This window comes from Eptesicus fuscus, chromosome 20, assembly GCF_027574615.1.
Source record: "Eptesicus fuscus isolate TK198812 chromosome 20, DD_ASM_mEF_20220401, whole genome shotgun sequence".
Taxonomy (NCBI): domain Eukaryota; kingdom Metazoa; phylum Chordata; class Mammalia; order Chiroptera; family Vespertilionidae; genus Eptesicus; species Eptesicus fuscus.
The window spans coordinates 33730260-33746187 of record NC_072492.1 but is presented as its reverse complement, the minus strand read 5'-3'; the positions used below and the strand labels follow the sequence as shown (position 1 = coordinate 33746187).

General features: G+C 41.0%; 1 protein-coding gene across 1 annotated transcript in view; it reads right to left on the bottom strand.

Annotated features, from left to right (window-relative positions):
• HELZ (helicase with zinc finger) overlaps positions 1-15928 on the bottom strand; it is a 128717-nt gene that overhangs the window by 105927 nt on the left and 6862 nt on the right. The window contains exons 4-5 of the mRNA XM_054708968.1: positions 4233-4460; positions 768-804 (exon numbers count right to left, since the gene is read on the bottom strand). Coding sequence (XP_054564943.1) covers positions 768-804; positions 4233-4442 — 247 coding nt within the window. The 5' untranslated portion in view covers positions 4443-4460. The remainder of the gene's footprint in view (positions 1-767; positions 805-4232; positions 4461-15928) is intronic.

Here is a 15928-nt window from a genome sequence, read left to right as displayed (position 1 = left end):
GGCCCTGATCACCAGCCAGGCCTAGGGACCCTGCCCTATATATTGGGAATAGTCTCTTAGACTTAAAAATTAAAACCTGGCAAGGCTACTATAACACTGAAAAAACAGGATGATGCAGCTATGACATGCATGGACTCTGGCTTGCACATTTTGTGGTCAGCCCTGATTCTGACACTTATAACTGTGTGACAAAGCCATTTACTTAACTTCTCTCTGCTTCAGTTTTTCCACCCATTAGATGGGGAAAATGGTACTACTGCCTCAGAAGGATCATGTTATGTACTACTTTTTATAATCAGGGCAAAAACATGTAGCTGCCCATACAATGGAAAAAGCATCAAAAAGCTAGAATTCTAGTCAGTCTCTTCTCTCTAAGGGATATCTTCTAATGAAGAGGAAAAGCCTTTTAGAAGGGATAGGCCAGGCCTTTCAATTTATCCAAGCTTAACATTTTAATCAATGTGTGTTACAGTTCTTAAAATTTGGCTCCTATTGACTGAAAATACACAAACTTTAAAGGACACTATCAATGTTCCCAAGGGAGAGACCAGAATGTCAACGCTCATGAGTGACTAGGAACAATGTTCGTGTGCACACACATCAGCAGAAAAGTCATCATCCATGTCAGTCACTAGTCACCACAGTAAGGTGGGTTTTTTAAATTTTATAATCACTTTTGAAATTAGCATAGGGAAAAGAATAAATCTTAAACATTGCTCAAATTATTCAAAATCTAAATCAAAGAAGAGTCCCATTTTTACACATACCATGCCTACAATCTTCATCAGCTTGTCCATACTTTTTCTGCAAAATAAAAGATATGAGATAAATATCATTAAGTAGTTCACGGGCTGCTTACAATAGAGATTTTATAAAAAAAAAATCTTGGCTTTGTTGCAAAGTTTAAGCATTAATGTTGCAAATTTAATATTCACAGAGCAAAGCTAACTCATGTGCTCTCTGAGGATTACACATTACTCTACAAATAAATACCACAATATACTTCCCTAGTCCCGTGGTCGGCAAACTGCAGCTCGCAAGCTACATGCGGCTCTTTGGCCCCTTGAGTGTGGCTCTTCCACAAAATATCATGGCCTGGGCGAGTCTATTTTGAAGAAGTGGCATTAGCAGAAGTTTAAGTTTAAAAAATTTGGCTCTCAAAAGAAATTTCAATCGTCGTACTGTTGATATTTGGCTCTGTTGACTAATGAGTTTGCCGACCACTGCCCTAGTCCTTTTACTCACACTCCTACTTCTCACTTTCTCTAACTTCAAATTACCAGAACCTCCTGAGCCCCCTTTCTCATTCTCAGCTAGTGACTTTACAGAGAAAACCAGAGGAACAAGAAGAAAATTTCCGTGGACTATCCATCTACCCATGTCCTACCACACTCCACCTACCACCTGTTACCAGACAAACCCCCCATGCTCCTTTGTAAAGGCCATCCTACCACTCATGGAGATGTGCTCTCTGGCCCAGTGAAGAATATCACTCCAGCAAGCCTCCTCTGTTTCTCCTACATCACTAATTTTTTGCTTTCTACTGATTCAGTCCTATAAACAAACATACTGTTATTTCTTCCATCTAAAAAAAAAAATCATTCCCTTGACTTCACTTCTCTCACCAGCTACCATTCCATTTTTTTGTGCCTCTCTGGGGCAAAATGCCTCAAAAATTATCTATAATTATGTATTTAAACTCCTTCCCTCTGACTCTCTCATAAATGCTCTTTAATCAGACATTCATCCACCGCTCTATGGAACAGCAATGGACACTGCTGAAAATCCCCTTATTTGGGTACACTTTCTTTACTTAGCTATCAGGAACCATACTTCTTAGTTTTTCTTTACCTCAACATTGCCCTTCAAGCTGCTTTGCATGTTCCTCTTCTTCTCAACCTCTGAACGCTGTGGAGCCACAAGACTAAGTCCTTGGTACTCTCCTCTTCTCTATCAACACTCATTCCCTTGGTGATGTGACCCAGGCTCAAGACTTTATATATCATGCATAGGCCAAGACTCTTCAATTACTATCTTTAGCCCAGACTTCTCTCTCAAACTCCATACCTGCATATCTGGCTACTTGCTCAACATCTCCAGCTGGATATCTAAACAACATCTCAAACTCAGTATGTTCACAATGAATTCTTCCCTCACAGAACCTATTCCCCACCTATAGCCTTTTCATCTCAGTTGAAGGAAAATCCATTCTTCCAATTGCTCAGGGCAAAAAATGTCAAGGTAAGTAATCTGTGACTGTTCTGTCTGCCTGGCATTCAGTATTTTAAGAAATTTTTATTGGTTCTAGCTTCAAATTATAACCAGAACCAAATCACTTCTCACTATCTCCACTGCTACCATTTTGGTCTGAGCCACTGTAATCTCTGACCTGGATTATTCCAATACCCTCCAAACTAGTATCCCTGCATCTACTCTTCCCCCTTTATAGTCTACTAGAGGCCCAGGGCACGACATTCATGCACTGGAGGGGTGTCCCTCAGCCCGGCCTGCGCCCTCTTGCAATCCGGGATCCCTCAGGGAATGTCCGCCTGCCGGCTTAGGCCCGATCCCTAAGCCAGTAGTCAGACATCCCTCTCCCAGTCCAGGGCTCTCACAGTCCGGGACCCCTTACTCCTTACGGCCCACCTGCAGCAGAGGCAAGAGAGGCTCCCACCACCAACACTGTGCTCGCCAGCCGTGAGCCCAGCTTCTGGCTGAGCGGCGCTCCTCCTGTGGGAGCACACTGACCACCAGGGGGCAGCTCCTGCATTGAGTGTATACCCCCTGGTGGTCAGTGCGCATCATAGCAACCGGTCATTCCGCCGTTTGGTCGATTTGCATTATTACTGTTTTATTATATAGGACTAAAGGGCCGGTGCACGAATTCATGCATGGGCAGGGTCCCTTGGCCTGGCCGGCGATCGAGGCCTATCGGGGGTCCAACCAGCCGGGGGGAGGGACCCCGGGGGGCTGGCCATCTGGCCTACCGTTTGAGGTCTATGAGGGGGGGTGGCTGGCAGGGAGGAGGGGCCATGGGAGGTTGGCTGTGGGAGCGCACTGACGTTCCTGCATTGAGCGTATGCCCCCTGGTGGTCAGTGCGCGTCATAGCGACTGATCAACCGGTCATTCCAGTTGTTCAGTCATAATGGTCACTTAGGCTTTTATATATATATAGACTCTCAACACAAAAGCCAGATAATTCCTGTTAAATTAGATCATGCCACCCCTCTGATCAAAATCCCACAATAGCTTCCCATCTCAAATACAATACAAACTAGTCCTAGAGTGTCCCAGAGGATCTAGCCCTCTTAACCCCTCCCCACAATGTACTTTACTCCAGCACAATGGCCTCCTAAGTGTTCCTCAAAGATGGCAGGTGTGCTTCTGCCTCAGGGTCTCTGCACTGACTGTCCCTCTGCCTATAATGATCTTCCTCCAGATTCCAACATGGCTTACTCCCTTACCTCCTTCATATCACCTCATTAATAATGACTACCTGACCACCCAATTTAAAAACTCAACCTTAGCCCTGACCGGTGTGACTCAATTGGTTGGAGAGTCTTCCCATACACTGAAAGGTCACAGTACCCAGGAACACAGTACACAGAATGCAGTTTCAATCCCCAGTCAGGGTGTGTGAGGGAGGCAATAGATTGGTGTTTCTCTTTCACATCGATCTTTCTCTCTTTCTCTCTCTCCCTCTCTAAAATCAGTGAGAGCATGTCCTCAGGTGAGGATTACAAAATAATAATAATAAATATAAAAACTGCAACCCTATCCCTAACCCTAGTGGCCCCAATATTCCTTGCCCTGTTCTACTATTTTTCATGCAGACTGTTACTTTCTAACAATTTAAAGTGTTTACTTAGTTATAATGTCTCTAGCATTTATTGTCTGTCCCCCTACTAGAAAAAGTACCATGAAGAAGGGATCTTTCTCTATATTTTTTACCAATGTATACCAAGCACCTAGAACAGTGTCTAGCACATAGTATGCCCTCAATAAATATTTGTTAAATGAATGAATACTCCAAAGTGCTAAGTACAAGTTTCAAGACTTAAAAATACAGTTGCTTGCCATCAAAGATATCCAGCAATCACTAGCCACTTCAATCACCTCCTCAGCCCACATTTAATTGACTTGTAGAGGGAGTAACCAGCAATAGTGCCCACTCAATGAAAAGGGCCATTCTACATGGTTTGGCACTGACTTATCAACACTGTTTACTTACCAATTGCAAAAATGAGGCAATTCTGTAAAGAAGACTCTCAATTTTGATGCTTTCTATTTCCAGTGAACACGGCCCTGTGAAGTCAGCCATGGAGTACTGGCCAAGAGAAAGAAGGGCCTCTGTGCAGTGCTTGAGGGCCATTTCATAGTCCTGCCTCTTGAGTGATTCACACGCTTGTTCACATGACTTCTCAGCTCTTCTGTCTTCCATGACTCAGGGACAAAAATCCTAAAGACGGGAAAAAAATAAGAGAAGGTTTTAAAAACTTATTAATTATAAATTCTAATACCATTCCTGGCTCAGCTGGTTTAATTATCTATCTGAATAGTTACTCTCAACCAGCCTTTTGATCAAGGTCACAGCTGAGCAGCTATTGATGCTACAAAATCCATACTTCTCTTTTATATTTTATGAAGTCTTTAATAAGATCCAAGCAAAATATCAACCATAAATCAGGATCATACCAACAATACATCCAATTTATAAATGAGACAAATTTATAAATGAAACATGACTTTGAATATTGCAAAGTGCAACAAACCATAAAGGCTTCCCTTTTTTTAATCAGAAGGTGCAGGAATGTTTCATATCCAAACCTTCCAATTTCACTTTTGTAATTCTGTGGCTGTGTTTACCGAGAATCAAAATCTACACGATGTAGAATTTTTCCCACCAATATTAAAAAACTGGCTAAAATGCAAGTCTGAACTGCCTATTAATTCAATTCAGCAATCATTTCCTGAGGCTAGGCCCTGTGCTAGCAGCACTGAATTCAAATACAGAGCATGTCATCACTACTTTTAAGAAATTCAGATTCAAAACAGACATATAGATCAATGGAACATAATAGAGAGAGCCCAGAAAAAAACTATGCCTTTTATGGTCAATTAATATTTGACAATGGAGGCAAGGACAAACAATGGGGTAAAGACAGTTTATTCAAAAAAATGATGTTGGGAAAACTGGACAGAAAAAATGAAACTAGACCACCTTCTTACACCATACACAAGAATAAACTAAAAATGGATTAATGACTTAAATGTTAGATTCAAAACTATAAAAATCCTAGAAGAAAACACAGGCAGTAAAATCTCCAACATTTCTGGCATCAATATTTCTTCTGATGTATTGCCTTGGGCAAGAGAAATGAAAGAAAAAATAAACAAGTAGGACTACACCCAATTAAAAAGTTTTTGTACAACAAAGGAGACCATCAACAAAATGAAAAGACAACCCACTATATGGGAGAATATATTCACCAATGATACATCTGATAAGGGGTTAACATCCAAATTTTACAAGGAACTTATAAAACTCAACACCAAAAAAAAAATAATAATCCAATTTAAAAATGGGCAAAGGACCTAAATACACATTTCTCCAAAGAGGACCAACAGACATATGAAAAGTTACTCAATGTCACTAATCATCAGAGAAATGCAAATTAAAACCACCTCACACCTGTCAGAATGGCTACCATCAATAAATCAACAAACAGCAATCCTGGCCAGTGTGGCTCAGTAGGTTGGGTGTCATCCCCTGCACAGAAAGGTGGCTGGTTCAATTCTCATTCAGGGTACATATCTAGGTTTCAGGTTCAATCCCCCGTCAGGGTGCATACCAGACACAATCCATCAATCTAATCAATGTTTCTCTCTCACATCGATGTTTCTCTCTTTCTCCATTCCTCTCTCTCTAAAATCAATTATATATATAATTGATATATATATATCCTCAGATGAGAATTTTTTAAGTCAACTTTATGGGAACATTCCTATCACTAACTTACTTCTCACTACTTTTATAAAATAGAAACCTGTTTTAAAATCTATCCATCTTAGTACAATCCCAAAACAAAAAGTGATAAATTTGACTTTATCAAACTTAAACATTTTCACTCTTTGAAAGATACTGTTACAAGGATGAAAAGACAAGCTCAAGACAGAGGAAACTACTTGCAAATTGCATACCTGAAAAAAGATTTGTATCTGAATATATAACAAAATCTCAGAACCCAACAAAACGAAAACAACCCAATTGAAAGCTGGGCAACAGACACTGGCCAGATCTGGATCTAGCCCAATGGGGGGGGAGGGCGGCCGGGTCTGGGTCTCACACGATTTTGAGGCACATGTGGGTGGGCAGGGACTTGACTCTGGGTCCCCCTTCTAATGTGCACGAATTTCGTGCACCGGGCCAATAGTTTGACTATAATCTGCCTCATACATTACTTTCCCTGTGAAAACTCCATTATTCTCCTGAAAACAAAACTATAATAGAAGGTAGTAAATGCATTGTGGCAGCAGAAAGAAAAGCCAGATTGATACATTATGAAAATGACCTACATGACCCAGTGCAGTGGAGAAAGTACAGCAGAACCTGTCCCTTTCCCCACTGGGCAGCATGGCCTTGGTGGGACAGCGCAGCTAGTAAAAGTGTGTCATGCTTCCTTGGGGACAAAAAAAAGTTAAGAATCATTACTCTAAAAATGTCACATTCTTTGGAACCATAAGAGTGGTTCCAAAATGCCTATAAAATAACTTCCCAAGCTCATGACTTGATATCCAGGCTACCCAATCTGGCTACAACCTAACTTTCCCACCACTCCCCCCAACAGGCCCCAAGCACACGCCAGATGCTGAGTCTGTCTCTGACAATGCCATTCCCTTGCCTCAATGTCCTTTCCTTCATCTCTGGACCTAAATCCTACACAGCCTTTAATGAATACTTCAAGGCCTGCTTCTATAAAATGCTCTCCTCCCAGGACCTGGGGAGTATTATGCTAAGCGAAATAAGCCAGTCAGAGAAAGACAAGTATCACATGATCTCACTCATATGTGGAATCTAATGAACAAAATAAACTGATGAACAAAATAGATCCAGAGACATAGAAGCATAGAACAGACTGTGGCATTCAGAGGGAAGGCGGGGAGGGACAGTGGGTGGGAAGTGATCAACCAAAGAACATGTATGCATATATGCATAACCCATGGACAGATCTGGGGTGGACTAGAGGGAGTCAATGGGGCAAAGAGGGGACAAATGTAATACTTCCAACGATAAAGACTTTTTTTTAATAAAAATGCTTTCCAGCTGAAACCGGTTTGGCTCAGTGGATAGAGCGTCAGCCTGCGGACTGAAAGGTCCCAGGTTCGATTCCGGTCCAGGGCATGTACCTTGGTTGCGGGCACAATCCCAGGGGGGGGTGTGCAGGAGGCAGCTGATCGATGTTTCTCTCTCATCGATGTTTCTAACTCTCTCTCTCTCCCTTCCTCTCTGTAAAAAATCAATAAAATATATTTTTTTTAAAAAATGCTTTCCTCCCAAAACCAGCATTACTTCCTACAGACTGATCTAGCCTCATAATCATCTACTATCTTGCATTAAATATATCATGTCAGATGCCTTAACTGCTCAACATAACTACCTTATAAATAAGTCACATTTTATATCATTTATGTCCCCATGACAAGCATTCAATTCGCTACAACCACCCAATACTTTCATTGAATTTCCCAGAGATGATCTAAAATAACCTAAATTCCAACCATTCCAAGAACTATCCTATACCAAATTCAGTTCTCAGTAGAATGCCATAAAGAGGAATGTTAATATTATCTTTAAATTTGTCTGTTTTTATCAAAAACTGGAACCTGTGATGTGGTTGTATGAGATACAAAGACAAAATATTCTGCAAAGTAATAAAATTTTATTTATTTTACTATGTTAATATTCAGCCAGACTTGCATTTTTCTCTAAAATTCATAAAATCACTAAGTATGCAAGAAGCATTAGAAGAGAGGCTACGCATATTAAGAAAACTAGAAACTAAGATCATCAATCATATTCTATTTTAAATAATCTCTTTCATAAAGAGGTAAACTCTATAATAAGAATGAATAAAGTTCCAGAATGAATAAAATTCAATATAGCAAAGTAAAGGTTTTAAATATATAAAAGAAATACCCCAATGGACCTGCTACCATCTGTTCTAGTGACTAAAATGATTAAAAAAAAACAAGAACTACATTTTTTAAAAAGATATATTAGCAGCTAAATTTGAGATTTTCCCCCATCTATTACTTTGATTTTTCCTGACCCATTTTAGAACTGCCAGCAATTCTGGAGGTAGCTTTCTTGGTTTCAATTATTCCAAATTATTTAATGAAGAGTTTGAGCCCCCTCCCAAATCATTTAAAATGCTTACTAATAAAAAAAAGATATGAAAAAAAAACAAAATTCCATATTTATAAAGCAGGCAAATTATAGTAAAAGATGACTTCTAGAAAAGGTTGCTGCTTGCCAAAATATTTTATTATAAAACATTTTCTATTCTTTGTATTTCATTTTCCCTTCCATGTTATCTGCTTACACTTACAAACACATTATCATACTAGAGGCCCGATGCATGAAATCTGTGCAAGAGTAGGCCTTCCTTCCCCTGGCTGCCACCACCGGCTTCCCTCTAGCACCCGGACTCGGGATTCCCTCCGGCTGCTGGCAGACACCCAGGAGCCGGGCTTCCCTTGCACCCCTGCCTTTTGTCCAGAAGGTCATCCGGAAGGATGTCCGGTCTAATTAGCACATTATGCTTTTATTATTATAGGTAAAAGAGGTGACCTTTTTATAAATAAAATAAAACATAAATCAATATAAAAGAGCCAATGGTATAATTTTTTTTTTCAAAGGGTACCACTGCCACTACCACCACCATCATTATCATCATCCCTATGTTCTAAAACTACATTTTCAAATCAATGTTTGAAACTCAGAAGTGTTTCTACAGAAACAGTGTTAAGAATAGGGATTACTGGAAAATGAATTGACCACAAAATAAGACCCAAAACAGGGAGGCATGGAACAAACTGACATACCTCAATGTGGAGATGGGGGTGGGTGGGGAAGGAGAAGAGAAGAGATAAACCAAAGCATTTATATACTTATATGCATAGCCCATGGACATGGGTAATAGGGTGTTGAAGATCTAGGAGGAGGGTTAGGGCCTGGGAGGAGGAGGAGGGTAAAGGGGGGAAATGGGAGATATCAATAATACTATCAACAATAAATATATATATATATTTTTATATATATATATATCTATATATATATATATATATATATATAAAAAGAACAGGGGTTTTATATATATATATATATTTATATATCAAAAAAAAGAACAGGGGTTATATATATATTTATTGTTGATAGTATTATTGATATCTCCCATTTATATATATCAGTAATACTATCAACAATAAATATATATATAACCCCTGTTCTTTTGATATATTTATATATCAAAAAAAAGAACAGGGGTTATACATATATTTATTGTTGATAGTATTATTGATATATATATTTATATATCAAAAAAAACAGGGGTTATTGGCAAGATGTAAAGTAACAAAAGCAGGTTACAAAATACTATTTAGCCGAGGCCGGTATGGCTCAGTGGATAGAGCTTCGGCCTTCGGACTCAAGGGTCCCAGGTTCGATTCCAGTCAAGGGCATGTACCTTGGTTGCGGGTACATCCCCAGTAGGGATGTACACCCCCAGTAGGGGGTGTGCAGGAGGCAGCTGATCGATGTTTCTCTCTCATCAATGTTTCTAACTCTATCCCTCTCTCTTCCTCTCTGTAAAAAATCAATAAAATATATTTTTTTTAAACAAATACTATTTATAAGGTAATCTGACTTCTAAATAACAACAGACTATAAAATAATATAATGTATAACCCCCTTTGTATAAAATGTGTATTTGTGTATACTGAATAGTTTACATAAAAAGCTGAAACATATGAAACAAAATATTTAAAGTGAGTATCGCCCTGGCTGGCTTGGCTCAGTGGATAGAGCGTCGGCCTGCAGACTGAAGGGTTTCAGGATCGATTCCAGTCATGGGTACATGCCCAGGTTGTGGGCTCTATCCCCAGTAGGGGGCGTGCAGGAGGCAGCCGATCAATGATTCTCTCTCATCATTGATGTTTCTCCCTCTCCTTCTCCCTTCCTTTCTGAAATCAATAAAAATATAAAACAATAAGATACTTTTTTAAAAAAATATGTTTTTATTGATTTCAGAAAGGAAGGGAGAGGAAGAGAGAGATAGAAACATCAATGATGAGAGAGAATCACTGATCGGCTGTCTCCTGCACACCCCCTACCGGGGATAGAGCTCACAACTCGGGCATGTGCCCTTGACCGGAATCGAACCCGGGACCCTTCAGTCTGCAGGCCAACAGTCTATCCACTGAGTCAAGCCAGCTAGCGCAAGTGAATATCTCCTTTACCAAAACCCATAATTCCAGTTCAATCATGAGGAAAACATCAGACAAAACCAAACTGAGGGACAGTTCATGAAATATCTGACCAAGACTCCTTTGTTTCTTCAATTGCAGTTTACATTCAATATTATTTTGTATTAGTTTCAGGTATAAAGCATAATGATTAGACAATCATATACTTTACAAAGTGTTCCCCCTGATATTTCCAATACCCAATTGGCATCATACATTAGTTATTATAATACTGACTATATTTCTTATGCTATACTTTAGTATATCCCCCTGACTATTTTGTAACTACCAATCTGTACTTCTCAATCCTTTCACCTTTTCACCCAGCCCCCCAATCCCCTTCCCTTCTGACAACCATCAGTCTGTTCTCTGTATCTAAGAACCTGTTTCTATTTGTTTGTTCATTTATATTGTTCTTTAGATTCCACATATAAGCGAAATCTATGGTATTTTTCTTTGTCTGACTGACTTATTTCACTTAACATAATATTCCTGGGCCATTCATGCTATCGCAAATGGTAAGACTGCATTCTTTTTTATGGTCATATAATATTCCATTGTATATAGGTAGGTACCACAGCTTTTTTTATCCAATCATCTATTGATGGGCTCTTGGGTTGCTTCTATAGCTTGGCTTTTTTAAATAACAGTGCAATAAATACTGGGTTGTATATATTCTTTCAAATTAGTGTTTTGGATTTCTTCAGATATATACCCATTTCCCAATATGCCCTGCCCATGAAGGAGGACTGAGCTGAGGTGGAAAATTAGTCCCAATATTAGCCCCATTAAATCAACTTAGAAAAGTCAAAGCACAGCATAAGGTTGAGAATGTCTGGCAAAGACAGGCAAGGGACAAGAAAGCAAAAAGCTGGGACTGGAAAAGCAGAGCACAGCTATGAGAAAAAGGAATAACAGAGAGTAGGAGAGATAATACTTTAGCCTCAGAAATGGGAATTATCCCAAGGTAAGGAAAGAGGGGAGTGCAGGGAAGGGGAAGAGAATTATAAGCAAGCAGGGAACTCATTCAAGAAAAGATCCTGCTCAAGGGTCAGCAGAAAGGTAACTAACTGCCTCCCACTGAAGTGGCCATTTGTATCTAAAGAAACAAAGAAACTGGCAAAGCCTATAAAAAGTTAAGAAAAAAATATATATTGTTCTATAAAAGAATATTATCCACAGAGAGCTACTGCCATTTTTTTTTCCATTTTGTTTTGTCTTTTACAAGAAGAGAATGCTTATTTGTTTAGGAATCATTTCGATCTGGACCTAACCTTTTTATTTGTATCAAACTCCAGTATGCCATGACTGAGTTAAAGATGTTCTATGACACAGGAGTTAAGAGTACAGGCTTGAAGCCAGATCTGCCTGAATTTGAATCCTGGCATTGCGACCTGAGGCAATCTGCATACAAATTTGTATCATCTCCAAACCTGCAAATTTGTCTCATCTCCAAACCTCACAGGATTGTTGCAAGAATTAATAGGTTAAAAAATGAAATCACTTAGAACAGTGCCTGGCCTTCACTAATCACTATAAAAATATTAGCTATAACAACTATTAATCACTACAAAACTATTATCCTCTGGATCTGGAACATAAGCTCCATGAGAGCTGGGATTCTGTCTGTTTTGTTCACTGTTGAAGCCCCAGAGGCCTGACATAACAAGTATTTGTTGAATAATAAAAATTTGTTGAATAATATAAACTTCATGCCAGCAGCACAAAAGCCCAAAGGAGCAGCACTAAAATCTCCATAATACTTTAGCCTCAAAGTTTAGAGTTCATGGAGGGTTTTTACCTACGTTAGTTCAAGTGATTCACTGAAGATCGTATCACCACCTCACAGACAAACTAGGACTCACAGGACTTATATGATTTGCCCTAAAACAAAGTCTGAGGCAACACAGGAACTATGGAAGTAAATCCTACTTCTGTTTACTCTGGACCCCACCCCAGAAAGCTTAAAACATACCCTACCAAACTGTTCCAATTCTCCTTACCTGCAAATACACAAAGGTTAAAGTCACCAGAACACCTTCTCCCATTTGCTTCAATTTAATTGATGGGGGAGGAGAAAGAGATGAAACATTAATAATACTGAAATTGGACAATGGGTTAGTGGGATTGATTATAGTCTTCTTTCCACTTCTATATGTCTAAGTTTCCATAAGAAAAAATACAATTAAAAATAAAGACCTTACTCCCCAATATAAACTCTCCCACTTCCAACTTTCTACTGAACACACCCAGGTGTGAGGAAAACAACACAGCTAAGAACCTGCAGCACTCCTCAGTCTGAAGCAGCAAAGAGAACTGGACTGGGAATCAGGAAGCTTTCCTAGGCTATGCTTTAACTGGTAGGAGACCTCACCCATCCATCTAACTCCTCTGGGCCCCAAACTTCCTCATCAGTTCCCTAACGTAGCGGTTGCCAACCTTTCGGAACTCACGGACCACCAGTGGTCGCAGACCATCAGTTGGCGACCACTGCTCCAAAGGTTTCCTTAACCAGCGGTCACCACCTTTCAGACCTCACAGACCACCAGTGGTCTGCGGACCACCAGTTGGCGACCGCTGCCCTAAAGGATTAAATTTTTTATTTCTACTTTCTACTAGATCCTTAATCTCAACACAAAACCCAATCCATCTTTCTCTATTCTCAGCCTGATACCTGTTCTTCCTCCTGACTTCCCTATTCCTGATGCCCCATTCTGCCAGCCACCCAACCATAAAAACTTCAACCACCTCTGACTTGAGACAGAACTGACTGTTCCCTTACCTTTCTAATCAGTCACCAAATCTTTCTGTTCAGCCTCCAAAACATCTCTTAAATCCATCTCCTGCTTTCCATTCCCAAGGCCACCAATTCACTTCAGGCCCTCATCGTCCGTCACTTGGGAGTATTACTATGAATCAAAGTCCCTGTCTCTAGTTTCTCCACACTACCAATCCATCATACTGATCCTCAGTCTCACATTTAAGATCCTCCAAAACCCAGTCCTGATTACTCGGCAGCCTCACCTTCCACTATGTTCCTTTATGTATCCCAGGGTCTAGGTAATTTGGATATGCAGTTTCCTGACACGTGCCTCATTTTCGACACCACCTCCCCCTAGCCTTTGCTCAAGCTATCCTTCCCTCCGAATGCCCTCTTATTTCTATTGCTTCTGGCTGGCACAGTAGTACAATGTAAATGCCAAGTGTTTCTCCACATCCCCAAAGGGGCAGCATCACTCTCTCCACTTACTGTCCAAGCACTTTGTCTGAACCCCTTTTATAGCACCTATCCAATTCTTATTAGTCCTTTCATTTTTTTGGTGCTCCTATTCTCCCTACTAGATGACTCCTCCTTCTCTGTAGGAATAATGTTTTATTCATCTTTGTATCCCTCAGAACAGAGCTGCTTAAGGAGAGTGCCATGGCACAGTGGAATTTGCCATGAATGAGTTAAAGATGGTCTAGACCAGTGGTCGGCAAACTCATTAGTCAACAGAGCCAAATATCAACAGTACAACAATTGAAATTTCTTTTGAGAGCCAAATTTTTTAAACTTAAACTTCTTCTAACGCACTTCTTCAAAATAGACTTGCCCAGGCCATGGTATTTTGTGGAAGAGCCACACTCAAGGGGCCAAAGAGCCGCATGTGGCTCGCGAGCCGCAGTTTGCTGACCATGGGTCTAGACAGTGATCCCCTCAGCTCTCCAAACAGCCACAAAAGGTCTTCAGCAGCCAGAGTCCCCATAGGTCAAACCTCAAGCATTATCAAGCAGCCTCCTCCTTCAACAAGAAAGAAGCCATGATGATAACTTGAGAAGCATTCAGAGAATGCAACAGCACCTGGTACACAGTGGATGCCCAATAAATATCTGCAAAATTGCACCTATCCCCTTTCAAACACTATTCCCAAGATCACTTACCATCTAAACCAGACTCTTTTTGAACATTTTCACTGAACGTGTTCTAGTTGTCTTTTTAATAATCACCTGTTTATTACCTGGTTATACTTGCTTTATCATCCAAAGCCCACATCAATAATTTATTGAATAAAATAGCTGAGAATATAAACAAACAATTCAATATAAGAGGTTCAAAGACAAAATTCAACATTGTAGAAAAAAGAAATGCAAGTGCCACTTTACATTATTAAATGAGCAAAAACTTTTAAGGAAAAATGTATTTCTGTCCAGTTTTCGTGAAACAGAAATATCCATGTACCTGTTAGTAATACAAACTGGTAAAATATTCTTGAAAAACAGTATGGCAAGCCATAAAAACATTCTTACCATGTCAACAATAATGTACTCAAAACTTTATCCTAGAGATATAATTAGTCAGAAAAGAGTACAATATCCTATCTAATAAAGAGGGAATATGCTAATTGACCATCACTCCATCACAAAGATGGCTGCACCCACAGCTGAGGCCAAGTTCCCTTAAGGAGCCTTCACGAGCAATCAGCAGGGACCTGAGGCTACGCCCTCCCCTGCCCCCATGGGGCTTGACAGGGGACCTCAGGCCTCGCCCCCTGCCCCAGCGCCAGGCTGGGGGACCTCAGGCCGAGACCCCTGCCCCAGCGCCAGACCAGGGGACCTGAGGCCACGCCCCCCACCCGGCGGGGCTTGACGGGGGACCTCAAGGTGCGCTTCCTGTCCTGGTGCTGGGCTAGGGGACCTCAGGCTGCTCCCCCCGCCCCAGTGCCAGGCCAGGGGACCTCAGGCCACGCCTCCCCACCAGGTGGGGCTTGACAGGGGACTTCAGGCCACGCCCCCCACCGCAGCACCAGGCTGGGGGACCTCAGGCCGCATCCCTTACCCCAGCACCGGGCCAGGGGACCTGAGGCTACACCACCCCCTGCCTGGCAGGGCTTGACAGGAGACCTCAAGCTGTGCTCCCCATCCAGTGGGGCTTGATGGGATCCACAAGGTGCACCCCCAGTGCTGGACCGGGGGACCTCAAGGCACGCTCCCCGCCCCATCTTGGGGACCTCAGGCCACGCCCCTGTCCTGGTGCCGGGCCAAGGGGACCTGAGGCTAGCCCCCTGCCTGGCAGGGCTTGACAAGGGTGGGACTGGCCGGGTCTGGATCTAGCCCAATATGGGGGCGGCCGGGTCTGGGTCTCATGCGATTTTAAGGTGCATGTGGGTGGGCGGGGACTTGACTTTGGGTCTCCCTTTTAATGTGCACGAATTTCGTGCACCGGGCCACTAGTATCTACAATAATAATGTAGATAAAAGTATTAAATGAAAACAGCCAGCAGCATAAGTATTTAACATAAAAATATTTAGGTAAACTATGAGAGTATGACTTGATGAAATATTTTGCAGCCTTTCAAAATGTAATCATATAAATTAAAATAGAGACACCTTTAACATGGAAATGTTTTATGATCTAATAAATAT